Source organism: Theobroma cacao, chromosome 1 (assembly GCF_000208745.1).
Source record: "Theobroma cacao cultivar B97-61/B2 chromosome 1, Criollo_cocoa_genome_V2, whole genome shotgun sequence".
Taxonomy (NCBI): Eukaryota; Viridiplantae; Streptophyta; class Magnoliopsida; order Malvales; family Malvaceae; genus Theobroma; species Theobroma cacao.
This window is the reverse complement of record NC_030850.1, coordinates 27,454,205-27,468,897: the sequence shown is the minus strand read 5'-3', so window position 1 is coordinate 27,468,897 and position 14,693 is coordinate 27,454,205. Positions and strand designations below refer to the sequence as shown.

General features: G+C 35.7%; 3 protein-coding genes across 7 annotated transcripts; 2 read left to right on the top strand and 1 right to left on the bottom strand.

The window, feature by feature from the left end:
• On the bottom strand, positions 1,468 to 3,889 carry LOC18613149 (actin-depolymerizing factor). 4 transcript variants are annotated; one of them, XM_007050245.2, is made up of 3 exons: positions 3,608 to 3,889; positions 2,737 to 3,002; positions 1,468 to 1,921 (listed from the first exon to the last, which is right to left on the bottom strand). In XM_007050245.2, exons 1-3 carry the CDS (start codon positions 3,629 to 3,631, stop codon positions 1,771 to 1,773), a joined length of 441 nt encoding a protein of 146 aa, XP_007050307.1. In that variant the 5' UTR covers positions 3,632 to 3,889; the 3' UTR covers positions 1,468 to 1,770. The 4 variants fall into 4 exon arrangements, with proteins under 4 accessions (XP_007050307.1, XP_017982618.1, XP_017982622.1 ...); XM_018127129.1 differs by having other exon boundaries at positions 2,737 to 3,513; positions 3,608 to 3,847; XM_018127133.1 differs by having other exon boundaries at positions 3,746 to 3,847.
• Positions 4,876 to 7,513, top strand: LOC108663400 (chromatin modification-related protein MEAF6-like). Of its 2 annotated transcripts, none has more exons than XM_018127127.1 (7): positions 4,876 to 5,053; positions 5,141 to 5,235; positions 5,321 to 5,421; positions 5,752 to 5,821; positions 6,742 to 6,769; positions 6,849 to 6,909; positions 7,072 to 7,513. In XM_018127127.1, the coding sequence occupies exons 1-7, from the start codon at positions 5,041 to 5,043 to the stop codon at positions 7,169 to 7,171; spliced, it is 468 nt and encodes a 155-aa protein (XP_017982616.1). In that variant the 5' UTR covers positions 4,876 to 5,040; the 3' UTR covers positions 7,172 to 7,513. The 2 variants fall into 2 exon arrangements, with proteins under 2 accessions (XP_017982616.1, XP_017982614.1); XM_018127125.1 differs by having other exon boundaries at positions 4,877 to 5,053; positions 6,846 to 6,909.
• On the top strand, positions 8,012 to 10,819 carry LOC18613148 (protein root UVB sensitive 2, chloroplastic). The gene is made up of 10 exons (XM_018127121.1): positions 8,012 to 8,159; positions 8,249 to 8,380; positions 8,538 to 8,626; positions 8,716 to 8,800; positions 9,003 to 9,062; positions 9,151 to 9,244; positions 9,349 to 9,446; positions 9,615 to 9,794; positions 9,981 to 10,103; positions 10,188 to 10,819. The coding sequence occupies exons 1-10, from the start codon at positions 8,148 to 8,150 to the stop codon at positions 10,611 to 10,613; spliced, it is 1,299 nt and encodes a 432-aa protein (XP_017982610.1). The 5' UTR covers positions 8,012 to 8,147; the 3' UTR covers positions 10,614 to 10,819.

Genomic DNA, 14,693 nt, shown 5'->3' with positions numbered 1-14,693 from the left:
ACAAAATGCAGAGTTGAGCAAATAAAGGTGAACTATAACATTTTTTTCAATATATGGGCCTAATGGACCCCTACACGCCCCCACATGCTAAATTTGAGAGTCGACTTTGTTGCCTAACTATTTAAATCTTCAACCTCTAGTTGGATCAGATTCGACCCAATTGGGTCAACTTTGACCCATTCGGGTCTTTTATGCCAATTTTCCTCTAGTTGTTGAGTTTTCAAGTGCTTTTCATGAAATTGATCATTCCAAACCTCGTTTAAGACTTTGTTTTACAACACTTATTCATTAAAACAAATCAAAACATCATAAATCAAGATAAATTAGAGCAAAATTTTGAATTTTGTACCCATTACCCATTATGATTTTTTCACAATAATTGATAGATTTTGAGTTAGGCTCTGAAACTAATTGATAGATTTTATATACAAATAAATTTATACTAATCTAAGATCTATCATAGCAAAAATTTAGAACACAAAGCGAACTTGATTTCTAATATATAGTTTAATAACGAAAATAATACTGATAAGAGTGATTACAGGTATTCAGTACATTAAAACCGTCTTCTTTCTTTTCTTTGTAACTCTCCAATAGGTGAGATGTTAATGTTGTCTTAGATAGAAGGACCTAATCTTTCCTTTTTACATATGACTTACAGTTTCCTGCCATGCTTACACTTTTAAGTTCACATTTAATATTGAAATCGAACCCACTTTATTAGATTATATTGTGAATTATAATATTGTCTCTTTATTAATATTAAATTATCTTAACTTAATTTTTATAAAAAACAAAAATAAATAATGCAAGTGCACATTTTGATTTTAGTAGAAAATCTAACATATGCTTCATTGACGGTGATAAGAAGCTCTTCCGATTAATCATCTTCTTTTCCTCTGCATTTCTTCTTCGCTGTTTTACCATCTTCCATTCTTCCTTCTCAATTCGCACAGATTCATTCTGCTTTTGTTGGAAAGTTTGAACCTACTTGAACAAATGTTCCGCTGGCAAATGTTGGGTCCACAGTACGAATGTGGCAGTGGCATCTGGAAGCTTGAGGAAATGCATGCTGAGCTCGTTGGGTTTCCGTGTTAGGGTTGGGATCATTATAAGACATATTAAGGGAGATGCAAGGAACCTTCCTCAAGGGTGAACGTGCAATTTTAGTGGGTTCGGTCATTTCCTATTTTATTCTTCATTAGATCAATCAGTATGGCTACAAATCAAGGAAGCTTGTGAACAGCCGAATAGGCATAGCCATTGAATTTCAATGTTTTATTCAGCCCAGCAAATATTCCTGCACTATCTTGGCTTTCTTGATGCATTCTAGAGCGATGCCCCTTAATTTTTACAGCAAAAGGCTTTCGCTTTGATTCAACCTAGATAAGCCTCCCGGGTAACTTCTGTTTCACTTTGGTGTTCGGACTCCACATCCAAACACTGGAACACGAAATGCATTGGATAGGGAAGCAAAAAGTACAACAATTAGACATACCGATATATCTGCAAATAGTTTCAGAGTTTCCAAATATCCATGACTTACTTTCTTCGTTGAGAGCAATAAAACAGTAAAGAACCAGAATTAACAGCAACCAGATAGTATTAGCCCAGAGCTTCATATCAGCTTCACCAGATTCTGGTTATTCAAGGATTAGACATACACAAAAAGGTTCTGCACATAGCTTTATGAAGCAAGGAGGACTAATTTCAGACTCGGCAAAGCGAAGAAGGAAATTCCTCAAATGAAACAGCTAAACTGCAGAGTGTTCAGTGAGCACGATCCCTTAAAACTTCAAGATCCATCTCTGTAGCGTCAGTAGCCTGAATCTCATAGTGGATCCCATCCAGTTCCCTTCTAAACCTGTCTTTTGAAGTGGCATAAAGCATCTTTGCACGGATTCGAGAGGATGAAGGGGACCTGATCAACAAAACCTGATTGTTAGGTAAGAAGATCTGATGGGCAACTTCTTTAACCTGATAAATGTGAGAGGAGTGCCACAGCTACATAAGTTACAATAATAATGATGCCATGTACATAAATGACACGAAAAAGGGCCATTTTTTATCCCTAGTGAAACCAAAGGCTCCAAAGAGAAACTTTCTTGCCGAGAAGGTATAAAACTAAGACAGCAAAACAAGATTTCTAATTATTGTTACGTAAATCTAAATCAAGCAAAATAATGGTACGCATTTTATCTCCTTCAGCGGCATTCTTTCATAAATGCTGCCATGGAAAGTACACAGGCCTCGCCTATTATTCCTTTAAATTCCTTTCTAGCTGCAGGGCAACCAAATTGGCCAATACACATAAACCTTTAAAGGTCCTTTAATATGCATAAAGAACATAAAAGGGGTACCATACGGATATATGCATCATCTGAAAAAATGAAAAAAGTATCAGACTACTCTGAAGCATAACCTGCATGAAGGTAATGGATAATATAGTAGCAGGCAAGGGCATTTGAAAAGGAATTCTGACAGACAAATATAGTTATAAACGTCTCTCAAACTGAAGTATTAACAAGTAATAGGTATCCCACATCTTCTTGGAGGTCAAAGCCCAGCCACCATATTTATGCTAAAATGCCATAAACAAATGAAATTTGGCACTTGAGATGAATAGCTAGATAAGGTGTCTTAGTTAACTAGCTGTCAACCAGCAAGTAATAACTCCTATCAAATATGTTAAATTGCAATATAAAGACAATTAAAGGCCAAAAAGTAAGAATTAACCATGCAATGAAAAAAATCTTGCTCTTTTGACAATTCTCAGAAGTAACAAAATCAAAGTCATAGACAGCATATCGGCAATCATTCTCAGGCAGAGATGCAGTGAAGTCATCGTAGCTCTCAACAGGTCCACCGGTTTTCTCAACCACAACCTCCCTTTTCTTCTCATCGATTTTAAAAATCACATAGCGGTAAACTTTCTTCCTTTTCAGTTCCAAAAAAGTATCCTTGCTGTGATCAGCAACGCCCATGCCTGATGTAGCGTTTGGCTGGAAACAGAAGCAGATTGTCATACATTTTATTATATTAAAAACTAATCAAAGCTATCGAAATTTTCATATTTTCAAGAGATGATCATAAGTGGGTTTGTAAGTTCATTAATTTTGGAAATTAAACTTGTTGAATAAGTAGTCATCTCCAACAAACAGTGCCAAATTCTGAAGCCCAGATTGAACCAAGTGAAGTAATCCAGAATTCTGTGGAAACCAAACTGCACATAGGACATGCAATTGAAGAAACTCAAGTTAAAAAGAAATAATAAGCTCTGTTTGGCCCCAAAGAATATCAAGGATAGCCTCAGGATCCAAAGCAGTACATCAATTATTGAAGCTGTCAAGCTGATTCATCAGAAGGAGAGAAGGAAAAAAAGGCCTTTTGCTTGGCTGTTTTTACTTGCACATCAAATCATATCTAGCACCGAATGTTTTCTTTTGAACAGGAAGCAAAATAAAAACCCTTGAGCTAAACATATTCTTGTTCCTGGTTAGGACAGAAATCAGCCTAAGAAGTAGCAAATTAAAGAGTTTTAGACAAATCAAAAGGAATTTAGAAAACCAAAGAAGAAAGAATGGGAAGGCAATGGAAAGAGAGATACCCGACTGAGTCCTCTAAACGACATCGCAGCAAAAGGAAGTTCGGAATAAAATACAAAGTAAGGAGGAAATGAAGAGCAGGCCTGGTTTAGTAACAACAAGAGAGGCAGAGATAAATGAAAGAGAGAGGTGGGACTTACAGTAAGACTAGGGGGAAAATATGGTCGGTTCACAAGAACGAAAACACATGCATCGTATATGATATATCTTCTACTTCAGAAAAAGGACAAGGATAATTAAATGCTATGTTTGGCTTTTTCATTTTTGTGAGGTGAGACACAGAAATTTAGTTAAAGTTATTGTTTGAGGCAAAAAGAAAAGATTCCAATTCTCAGGGCATTGCCTTTGCTCACAAAAAGCTAGGATTTGGTTCTGTATTATGTATGTTTTGCAAAATACTATTTAATGATTTATATAAAAATTAATTTTAATAGTAAAAAATATCAATCCACAAAATATTGGTTATTTATATATATATATATATATATATATTTTTAACTCAAATTTTATCATTGAATAAAATATTTGAATTTTATAAATATTTAATTAAAATTATCATCTAAATTTTATTTGAACTCATAATAAATAATATTATATGAATTTTATTCAAATTTAATTATAAAATATCTAATTCTTACTTAATTGAATTGATAGTAAAAATACTGGATTACAAAATGCCTATTGGCTCCACTAATAACAATGTAATAATATTTTATACTCAAACATTTAATTTTTTATCCAAATAATAAAATTAAAATCCCCTTTTTCAATTAAGAAAAACAAATCTAATAATACTTTAGAAAGAAAACAATCGAAAAAAAGTGTAAGATACTTGACAAAAAAAATTGAAAATGACATAGGTTTCTTCGGAAAATAAAAAGGAGTAGAAGACAATAAATAAATAAAAAAATAGAAAAGGAAGGTGGGGCGGTGCGTACGAGTAACGCTTCCAATTTTGCAAGCTTTATTGATTAGACGAACCTGACAGGGAATCTCCTCAAAAGTTACTTTTTCATTTTGACCTTCCCACGAACCAGAATACGCAAATCTCTGCCGTCCATGCGCCTCCCGTCAGATCATCATCGTTATCCATTCAACTTCTTCTCCTACTCGCCGCGTATCCTGTTTTTTCCATAAACAATAAAGAAAAAGCCTATTTCCATTTTCCGAAGCCCAACTCTGTCCATCCAGCCCAAACTTCTTTAGGTTATGGGCCCATTTTGCTCACGACCGAAATGGCGAAGTCCTCTTCCCTGGAAGATCTGGATCGTACTGACAACTGATGTAGACAATTCGGACCTTTTGAAAACGGGCAATTTCAACGTTTAAATCTCGGAAAGGGGATCCGACAAAAGGTTTCATAATCAAGATTTGGGGGAATTCCCTCCTTCAGCTTTTATGGTTCTAATAATCTCCAAGTTTTTCGCGCGAAAGCATGGATCACGATGGTAGCCGTTATGATCACACTTTTTTTTTTTTTCCATTGCCTTTTTCTTAGAGAGAAAAACAGAGATTGAATTGGAACTTTCTTTTAGGTCAAAGAGGATCATCAACCCCTTCAGTGGTGCTGCCTTCTCTGCTTAGTAAAAGAGCCAAGCTTCAAGAAGAGCTTCGAAACATCGAAAGACAAGTATTTTCATCTTTTTCTTCTCTTTTTTTTTTAATACCCCAATTTTTATTCAAATTCGATTAATATTGGTGGAGTATAAATGCAGGTGTATGATATGGAGACAAGTTATTTACAGGATCCAAGCCAATGTGGCAACGTTTTGAAAGGTTTTGAGGGGTTCCTCTCTTCATCTAAGAACACTGCACTGTACGAAGTGCCTGTTTTATTACGTTTCCCTTCCTTTTTTTTTTTTTTTTGGGTTTTTCGCTTATTGATTTTATTGTTTATTCTTCTGCCTATGTAATGTTATAGTAGTTTCTCATTACATTAGATGAGTTCTTCGCTTAAATAAATAACAAGCAAATCCAAGAGGGTTGATAAGAGCCTTAAGTCATAGTCTGACATTCCTCTAGAATAATTCAATTCTAAACGGAGGGAAAAATATTCTGTACATGCATTAACTAGTTCCAGATCTGCAAACTTGTCTTATGCAATTAATTATTGTATATGAGCATATATATTGAACTTATCTTGCAGCTTGAAGCGGTCCAGGAAGTTCCAGCCTGAAGATAGGCTATTCTCATTATCTTCGGTCACTTCACCTGCAGTGCGTATTCTTAAATTAAATTTCCCTCTGTTTTCCCCTTCTTCTTTTCTTGTTTGCTGTATATCTACCTCTTGTCCATGTGAAATGAAGTGAAGTATGAGATTGGTTTCTTCAAATGCTTGCACAAAGCCAATACCCACTTGACGATTTGTCTTGCTACAACTGAAGTATAGGCAATGTTTAATCATGATTCTTTTAGGTAGTGTTGCATGTGAATAATGAAGCACGTGCAACCATGAAGATGTTAGAACATGGATGAGATTAGTTTGCTCCTTATTCTATCACATTTTTTCCGTTGTTCTCTTTTTCGGGAAGGAGTGTGTTTTCCTTTTCTTTTTCTTATACTCATTTCACTAGGGACTTGTATTGTTTTCCATTCAATTGCATACTCGGAGAGAGATTGCATGACAACCATTCTAGTATCTACACAGAAGTTCATGAACTAAATGTAACTTTATGGAGAATTGTGTTGCTATTGCTGCAAATAAAAGCATCAAATTTAACATGCCCTTATAGGCCAAAGCCTTTTGTCGTGCTCCTCAACCATACTCTTCAAAATTAAAGCATTGCTGGCCATTCTTCATCCTTATAAGTGTTTCCAAAATGGAACTTCAAAAGGATGTGATCTTTAGGCCATCATCAAAATACAGCTCCTGTTGCACTTCCTAAGCATAGTGCCTCTTTATTTAATAGTGATGGAGATCTAACGATATCAGCACTACCCATATATGGGAATACTTTTCATGGACTTAATAAAAGATGAAACCTTCAGTAAAATAATTGTTTTATCTTCACTGCAGCTAATGTTCATTAACTTCAAAGTAATTGGATGGAGAAAAAAGAATTGTCTCACAACTTCATTTTTCTCACTTGGAGGTTTTTCCAACTGATTTTTCTTCTGCTGTTGTTTATTTGGTCAGGCTGAAGAGATTGCAGCTGGTCGAGATGGTGAGCCTATAGTATGCAGATGCATCGACAGTTTTCCTTTCTTGATTTTTATTGTTTGTTATTCCTTTGTGTTTAGCAGATGGGAAATCAGATTATGGTCCTGGTCGGCCCAAGGGTGGAGGTTATTTTGCTAATGGACAGTAAGGGCATTAACTTATTTTCCTCATTGTTAATTATTATTTTGCAAACATCACCTAGATCTAAAATGCTTGAAAACAACAACTAAGGATGATATAGTCCTGCAAATTCTTTAAAACTCTAAAACACTAACAATATATAACTTATGTGTGAATTCTTTACAGAGGAAAACCAAAGAAGGGAAGAGCTAGAGAGGCGAAGAGAATGAGACATTCTAGTGAACCAGATTTTGACTATGATGATGATCCTGATGTGACATTGTGAAGCCACTTGTATCTAATGAAATAGTTCTTGGCCTTCCTACGAGCTTTACTGTCTGCTCTTAGATTGTTTTTGTCTCAAAACAACTGGTGATGGAAGAGGTTATATACAGGATTTTGTACTGTACCAAACAAAAAATGGTTTATCATATCTCATATATGCTAAAACTGAATCAGGAGTACCTATGGTCAAAATGTTCAATGGCAGTGTACATGAACCTTTACAGTTGAAGCTTCTGGGCAAGTTCAGGCAACAAGTTTTCTCTTTTTGATATTAATCAGCATATTTAGCAAAGATTCTAGTATTTTCTTTGGATTTATACATCATTTTTTACCTTTTTTTTTTGTTTTGAGGAGAAGGGGATGGGGCACAAATCAAGGAATGATTTTCCGAAGTGAACAAGACCTTCTGTTCCTCTACATAATATCTATATTGTCCCTTTTCCAAATTATAAATGATTTTATCTAAATGAATTGTGTACTTAACCTAAACTTGAAGGTTAAAACAGTTCAGGGTGAGTAAGGAATTGTGTTTGGAAGCTGACATTGGAGTAGAAATAAAGTGCCAAATGAACCAAAAGTTTCAATCTAGACTGGTTTGGAAAAGAATGGTGGGTTTTCATCATAATAATTCCTTGAATCACAGAATTTCAGCTTAACCTTAATGAGAGTTCAATGGGCTCGAAAATCCACTCTGCTTGACATGGCCCACCGCCAATTAGACATTTGGGTCGGGTGGAGTTAAAAGAGGCATGTGGGTTCAAGGCAAGGGCTAAATCAAAAGCCCATGAAAATGAAACGGCGTCGTTCTCAAACAGTAAGCCACAAATTAAAAAAAACTGAGTTCGTCCTAGGTAGCTCCCTCCCTCTTCCGATTTCTCTGCTCTGACTTTCCCCGACTCTCGCGCCGTGAATATCTCTCTTATCCCCTTCCTCCCGCCGCTCCCGCTCTAGTTAAAGGAATTCTCATTTCGTTCCGAATGAACATACTGGTAATCATTTCAAACTTCTCTTCTCCAAAAAGAAATGTGTATTTCCTTTTAATTACTTTGGCTTTTGGGTTTGGAAAACAATAAAACAGGAGAAGCTGAAGATGCAAAAGAAGGAGCCAGATGAAGATAAAGCACCCAAAGTCGAAGTCCCAGTTCACTGGCTCGAAACCTCCGATTCCGTCACTCTTCGTTACGAATTTGAACCCGACGGCTACCTCTCCGTGAGTATATCTTAAAATTTCAATTTCCATTCAGACAATTTTACATTTACTTGGTCTGCGAATTTTACTCTCTTTTGTGTTATCACTGGAAATCAATGGCGTTGCTTGCAGATGCTTCTTTTGGGCTTTTTCGTAAATTTCTTTTCTTTTGGTATAGGTGAAGGTGGTTAATGATTCAAGACCAGTATACCATAGAGTGGTTGAATCTTTCCTGAATAAGTTTTTCCCCTCAGGGTATCCATATAGGTAAAAGTTCTATATTCCTAGTCGTTAAATATATGAGATTGGAACTAGCCTGAGAACTTATAATTACTGTTGGTGTTTGGTTTGTACAGTGTGAACGAGGGTTACCTTAGATACACTCAATTTCGGGCATTACAACACTTGTCCAGTGCAGCATTATCCGTTTTGTCAACTCAGGTCTCCTTCTGATCCCTACAGATTCTGCAAATTGTAGTAACGGTAGTTTATATACATTGCCTAAATTATATCTTTTAAGAAAAAATAGAAGAAAAAAACAGGGGAAGGGGAAGAGTTGTGTATTTATAAATGTGAATATTTTTTAATGTGACAATTAGCGTAATATATGAGGTCATTTCCATACATTCTCACTCCTTTGCAGTCACTGTTATTTGCTGCAGGTTTGCGGCCCACCCCCGCACAGGCAACTGCAGTTAGTTGGGTAAGCTTTTACTTTTTTGAAGAATCCATTCTGAATATGGGGTCCAAGGCTACTTTGGTAAGAAGTAGTTTGTTTTGTTGATGAGCAGATATTGAAAGACGGAATGCAGCATATGGGAAAGCTCATATGTAGTAATTTGGGTGCAAGGATGGACTCAGAGCCAAAACGTTGGAGAATTTTGGGTTTGTATTCTTATTTTACTTTTTGCTGAATGTCAACTAACCTTCACTTCATGCTACCCATAGCGTATCGAATCTTCTAAAGGAAGAAGCTTTTAATGTTGCAGCTGATGTGCTCTATGATTTGGGTACTGGGTTGGAAGTTCTTTCACCTTTGTGTCCTCATCTTTTTCTTGAAGTAGCAGGACTGGGTAATTTTGCAAAGGTATAATCATTTTCCTGGTTAATTTGCTTTTCTCTTGACCCACATCGTTTGCTTTTACATCAAAATTTTGCCTTTCTGGTTTTGTTTAAAAGCATCACCATTACATGCTAAATACTACCCTTTCCCCAATCAGTGCTCCTTTGTTGAATTTCACTTCTCTATGTCAAGGGAATGGCAGTGGTTGCTGCAAGGGCGACTAGATTACCAATATATTCTTCATTTGCCAAAGAAGGGAATCTTAGTGACCTATTTGCTAAAGGAGAGGCCATATCAACGCTTTTCAATGTTGTTGGAATAGGAGTTGGGATTCAGTTGGCAGCTACTCTTTGTTCATCGATGCAAGGGAAGGTATTAAGACTCTAATAACTTTCTGATTTCAGTCATTTATTTTAATAATGGTATTGGTGCAAGAGAAGGCTATAACAACATTGGGATGTGCTTGCTAATCCTTTCTACTCTTTATCCTTCAAAGAGCTTTTACATTACATTAGTATTCCTGGCAATTTCGAATTGCTGAAATCATAAAAATTGCAGTTGGTTGTTGGACCTCTTCTTTCCATCGTACATGTGTATAGTGTCGTTGAAGAAATGAGAGCTGCTCCGGTTAATACATTGAATCCTCAAAGGACTGCCATGATTGTCGCAGATTTTCTAAAGGTTTGTTTTATATGGTTTGAGCTAAATACTTTCATGCCTGCTTGGTTTTTCATCTGTCTGATTTTTCAATTGAATGCAACTCAGACCGGAAAGGTATCTGGTCCTGCTGATCTCAGATATCGCGAAGATCTCCTATTTCCAGGGAGACTAATTGAAGATGCCGGGAATGTGAAAGTAGGAAGGGCATTGCACAAGGTCGTCAAGCCTTCAAAACTTAATGAATGGAAAGAAATGTTCCCTGAAGAGAAGTTTGTTTTGAGTCATGGAAATAAATGGTGTGACATGTTGTTAGAGCATAATGCTACTGCAGAAGATGCACTAAGAGGGTGGCTAGTTGCTGCATTTGCTGCACGCATGGAGAAGTCCCTAAATGAGCCAATTGGTAGTGTCTTGCAAGATGCTTATGACAGGATGAATACTATGTTCACTCCGTTTTTGTCTGAGCTGCAGGCTAAAGGTTGGCATACTGATCGTTTTCTTGATGGAACAGGAAGCCGTTTTGTATTTTAATAGTGAAACGCATCAAAACACGAGATATTCATTATTGAAATTGAACAAGAAAAGAGGTCAAGGCCATTTTTTTTTTGTATTTTAGAAAGAGGATTGCATTTGTTTTAATGAGGTAGTGATGTACTTGTAAGTTGCGTGTAGATTGGATTAGAATTGTTGAATGAAACATACAGGGAAAATGATCACTATTACTTTTTGAATGTTAATCGGATCTACCTCCATTAGTAATATATTTTGGCCCCATACGGATGGTACTTTAACAACATGAACTAACTGCTTGAGGAGAGACATGGTGGTGGGGGTGGTGTATAGTGCAATCTAAAGTCATTAAGATTTGCAACATATGATTGCAACAAAGCTAGCTGAATTTCAGTACTTGGCCTTTTTATTGCTTTTCTAAAACATACTGTCTGAAATCGGTTCATGTGATGGCTGCTATGTAGTATTCGGCATAGTACTCAGTTTCCGAAACAAAATGACAACCTACAGGCAAATGGAGTTGGGTGGCAGTGTGATGACGCTATGGTGGTCTCTGGATCTTTTTGGTTTTAACAGGGAGCTTGTAGATACCCATGAAGGTGGTCTCATCCAGTGGGCAGCCTGATTTTTGTTTTTCATGTTTTCATGGTGGTTCATGCGGCCTTGGCTTGGACAGGAAGCTGTGGGTCCTGTATGTCTTGGTTTCTTCTACCACACGAGTAGATTTTTGTAAAATTTATGTGAATAATGAAATTAGTGTATTTACCTTTAAAAAAAAAAATCGGCATAGTTCATCTTATTGTGTTTGACTTTTCTTTTCTTTTCATTATTAAACAGAAACGTAGACAATTATTTTGCCAAAACAAAAAAAACAACACACACACAAGATTCATCTAGGGCTCAAGGCCATGCAACAAAGCAAACAAAAGGAGGAATTAAAAGACTGCTAGTATTGATTTATTTATCAAAGACAGCAGCCATCCTCCTACAGAAAATCGGCATGCCTTTTGTCCTTTTTTTTTTTTTCTTTTATATAAATTTCTGACGGCTAGCACGATTTCGTTGTTACCATCGTATTCAAATCTCATTCTGTCAAATAAAATGAACTTTTTAAGTAGCAATCTTCTATTACAACTTGAATTCCCTGCTTGATTTAAGTGTTACTTTCTGCACAGAAATTTCCTGGAAAGTCATACCATGCATGCATCAATGCAGCAGCCTCTTCCCCTGACTGCTACAACATGTAGCCAACCCACACCCAGTGATCCAAATTTCTTTGTTTTTTGTTTGTTTCCTCGTTCGTCAGCTTTCGTTAAATGCAAGATTTACAGGTTTCATCAGGATCAGAAGAATAATCTGCCATTTAAAAGTTCTGATGGGATACAAAAGAATCGGACAAACGAAGAAAACTTTGCCCACAGATAGAATTGTTCTTTTTTTTTTTCTTCTTTTAATTTGTGAGACTGTGTCCAGAAAAAATCATCCCTGCATCAAGCCTGTGCAACTTTCTTGCAGAAATTAAGGTGTTGAACAGAGAATAAGGAGGTCGCCTGATTAGCTAGCTAGCTGTCGACATACAAAGCTATAAAGGAACAGAACTCGGATAATCTAATCTGCATATGTGATGACATCAAAACTGTTGAAGTTTGGCCCTAATTCAAAGCAAACCATAAGGGAAAACGAAGCAACTATAAGAAACCTTAGTACAAATTGAATTTAGAAATTCAATATCTTTCTTTGCTATCAATTAATGATATACGTTTCGTGTTGTGATGGTTGGAAAACTTTAAAGAGGAGACAGAAAGAATTGAATCATGTAGTGTCTAACTCTAACTTGTTAAATGTACCACTACAAAAGGAAAAATGATGTATAAATATTGTCCCCTCATAGAAGGCTAAGGTCTTAATTTCCAATCTCATTAATATCTGCTATATAACTTTCAATAGTGAGTGAACCAAAATACCAGATTTCCCTCCTAGAATTGAAAAGCCCCAAATTATTGGATTGGAGTCAACGTATATAATCCGTGCGCCACTTTGAAAATTGCAGCCGAGCTGAGGTAGTGGGAGAATGAAAGACCGAGTCTCTTTCATATATGCCTGCCTGCCTCACGTTTAACTTGATTATCCCAAGTTTTCTTTTTATATATTCCCTGTTTCTGCTGCGCCAATGTCACTATTCCAAGTGCTCGTAACAATCACGAGCACAAAAGTCACACTCTTAACCCTTGACCTTCGACTTATCCTCTCCTCACCAAAGCCTACCACAAGCGCATCCATCAAAGTTCAAACTGATAAAACAACTCATTTCCCAACACCATTCACTGTCCTTCAACAATTTTGAATATCTAAAATTTAATTTACATCTTTTTCATGTACGAAATTGATGTATCATCGATAAACCTCAGAGACAAAATGATTGGATAATCAGATTTAGCTACTCCTATAAAAACAAGGCCAAACATATATTTCTGCTCTAATTTCTATGGTATATATGAATACCGAATTCTCAAAGGGACAGAAATTGGACAGCCATATCTTGCGCCCAAAAGGATGTGACCCAAGAAAGCCTCAATGGAGGGCTTCCACTAACATTGCCTGGTGGTAACCACGACCATTTCCAGACACTTGAACTTTTTCATATTATTTATTTCCTTCCTATCATAGTACCCTCCCAGACATTCCCTCATGCTGCAAATATAACCTTGTTTTAATACAATGAAATTATACCCGAAAAAGACTGTAGCAATAGCGGCTGGTTCAACTTTATTCAGCGCCGACCTCAACTATTTCAAAAAGGCAACTGCCATTAATTCATTTTATGGGATGTCTATCAATCCGTTCTCTTCCATTATAATTAAAATGTGAAGGGTTTCTATCTACAACTTGAAGATGCAAAGTTCAAGCATATTCAATTGAGAGACACAAATTTCAAATAAAAGGGAAGGGCTTCATCCTTTCTGTATTACTCAATTACGTCATTGGGTGTTTTGCATGCAAGATTATCTGAATTAATTACTTAGTTGGGAAATGCCCATCCCCATAACAAAAAACCAAGCGCTCCTAAACCACAACTTTCAGACGAGGACGAGACTTGCTAAGATATTATTGAATCGTGTACGTCCTAAGATTTAAGAAATGTCTAATTTTATTGAAAAATAATTAAAAATAGAGAACAAGAAAAGAGAGATACTTGGCGGGCGGCTCTGGTAAGACAAGAACGCTATTTTAGTCTGATTTGGCATCAAAGCTGTTTAATTAAAATGTTAATTGAGTTTTAGATCACTTAATTTTTAATAATTTTTATTTTGATAATCTAATTTTGAAAAATAATATTTTTGATCTCGTGTTATTATTTTAATTATTCAATCATTGAAAGATGATGGACCCTTGACTTGATGTTTCATGTTACTATATCTTTAATCAAATGATATATATTCATGTTAATTATTCTGTTACGTGACAATATCTACGTGCTTATAAAAATATTTAAAATCTAAATAATTTTTTTTTTAAATTAGATATGACATCAGCAAAGTGGCCTAATTAGAAACCAAAAATATTTTGAAAGAAAACTCCTTATAATGTCATTCTTTATTAATTTCTATTAGTATTATTGGATATACTTAAGTATAATAATATATAATTAACCCATGTTTAGGCAAATAGTTACGGATGAGCTGGGAATTGAGAATTGAGATCTTTCTCTTCAATTTGTTTTTTCTGAAAATGCTAGAATGAAAATTTTTTAAATTAGATGACTAATTAAATAATTATGCCTCATCCAAATTGGTGGGCACTTAATTAGCATTGATCAAGTACTGGAGGGTGAGAGGTTGAAAATGTATTTCTTGTAAATCTCTTCAAGGTTGAAGTTATATTGATCCTAAATCTAAAAGTAATAACATGTAATAAGGAAATGAGATGAAAAATATTTGCAAATGAAGAGAAATGTAACAATACTTTTATAACATGTTTGGTTGGGGGAATGGCTAAGCCATTCTCTCTCTATTCCCCCCAAAATTTTCTCCCTATGTTTGGTATGTGAAATGGCTATTCCTCAAAATCACCCCAAACCTTTGAATAGCTAATACCACCTCT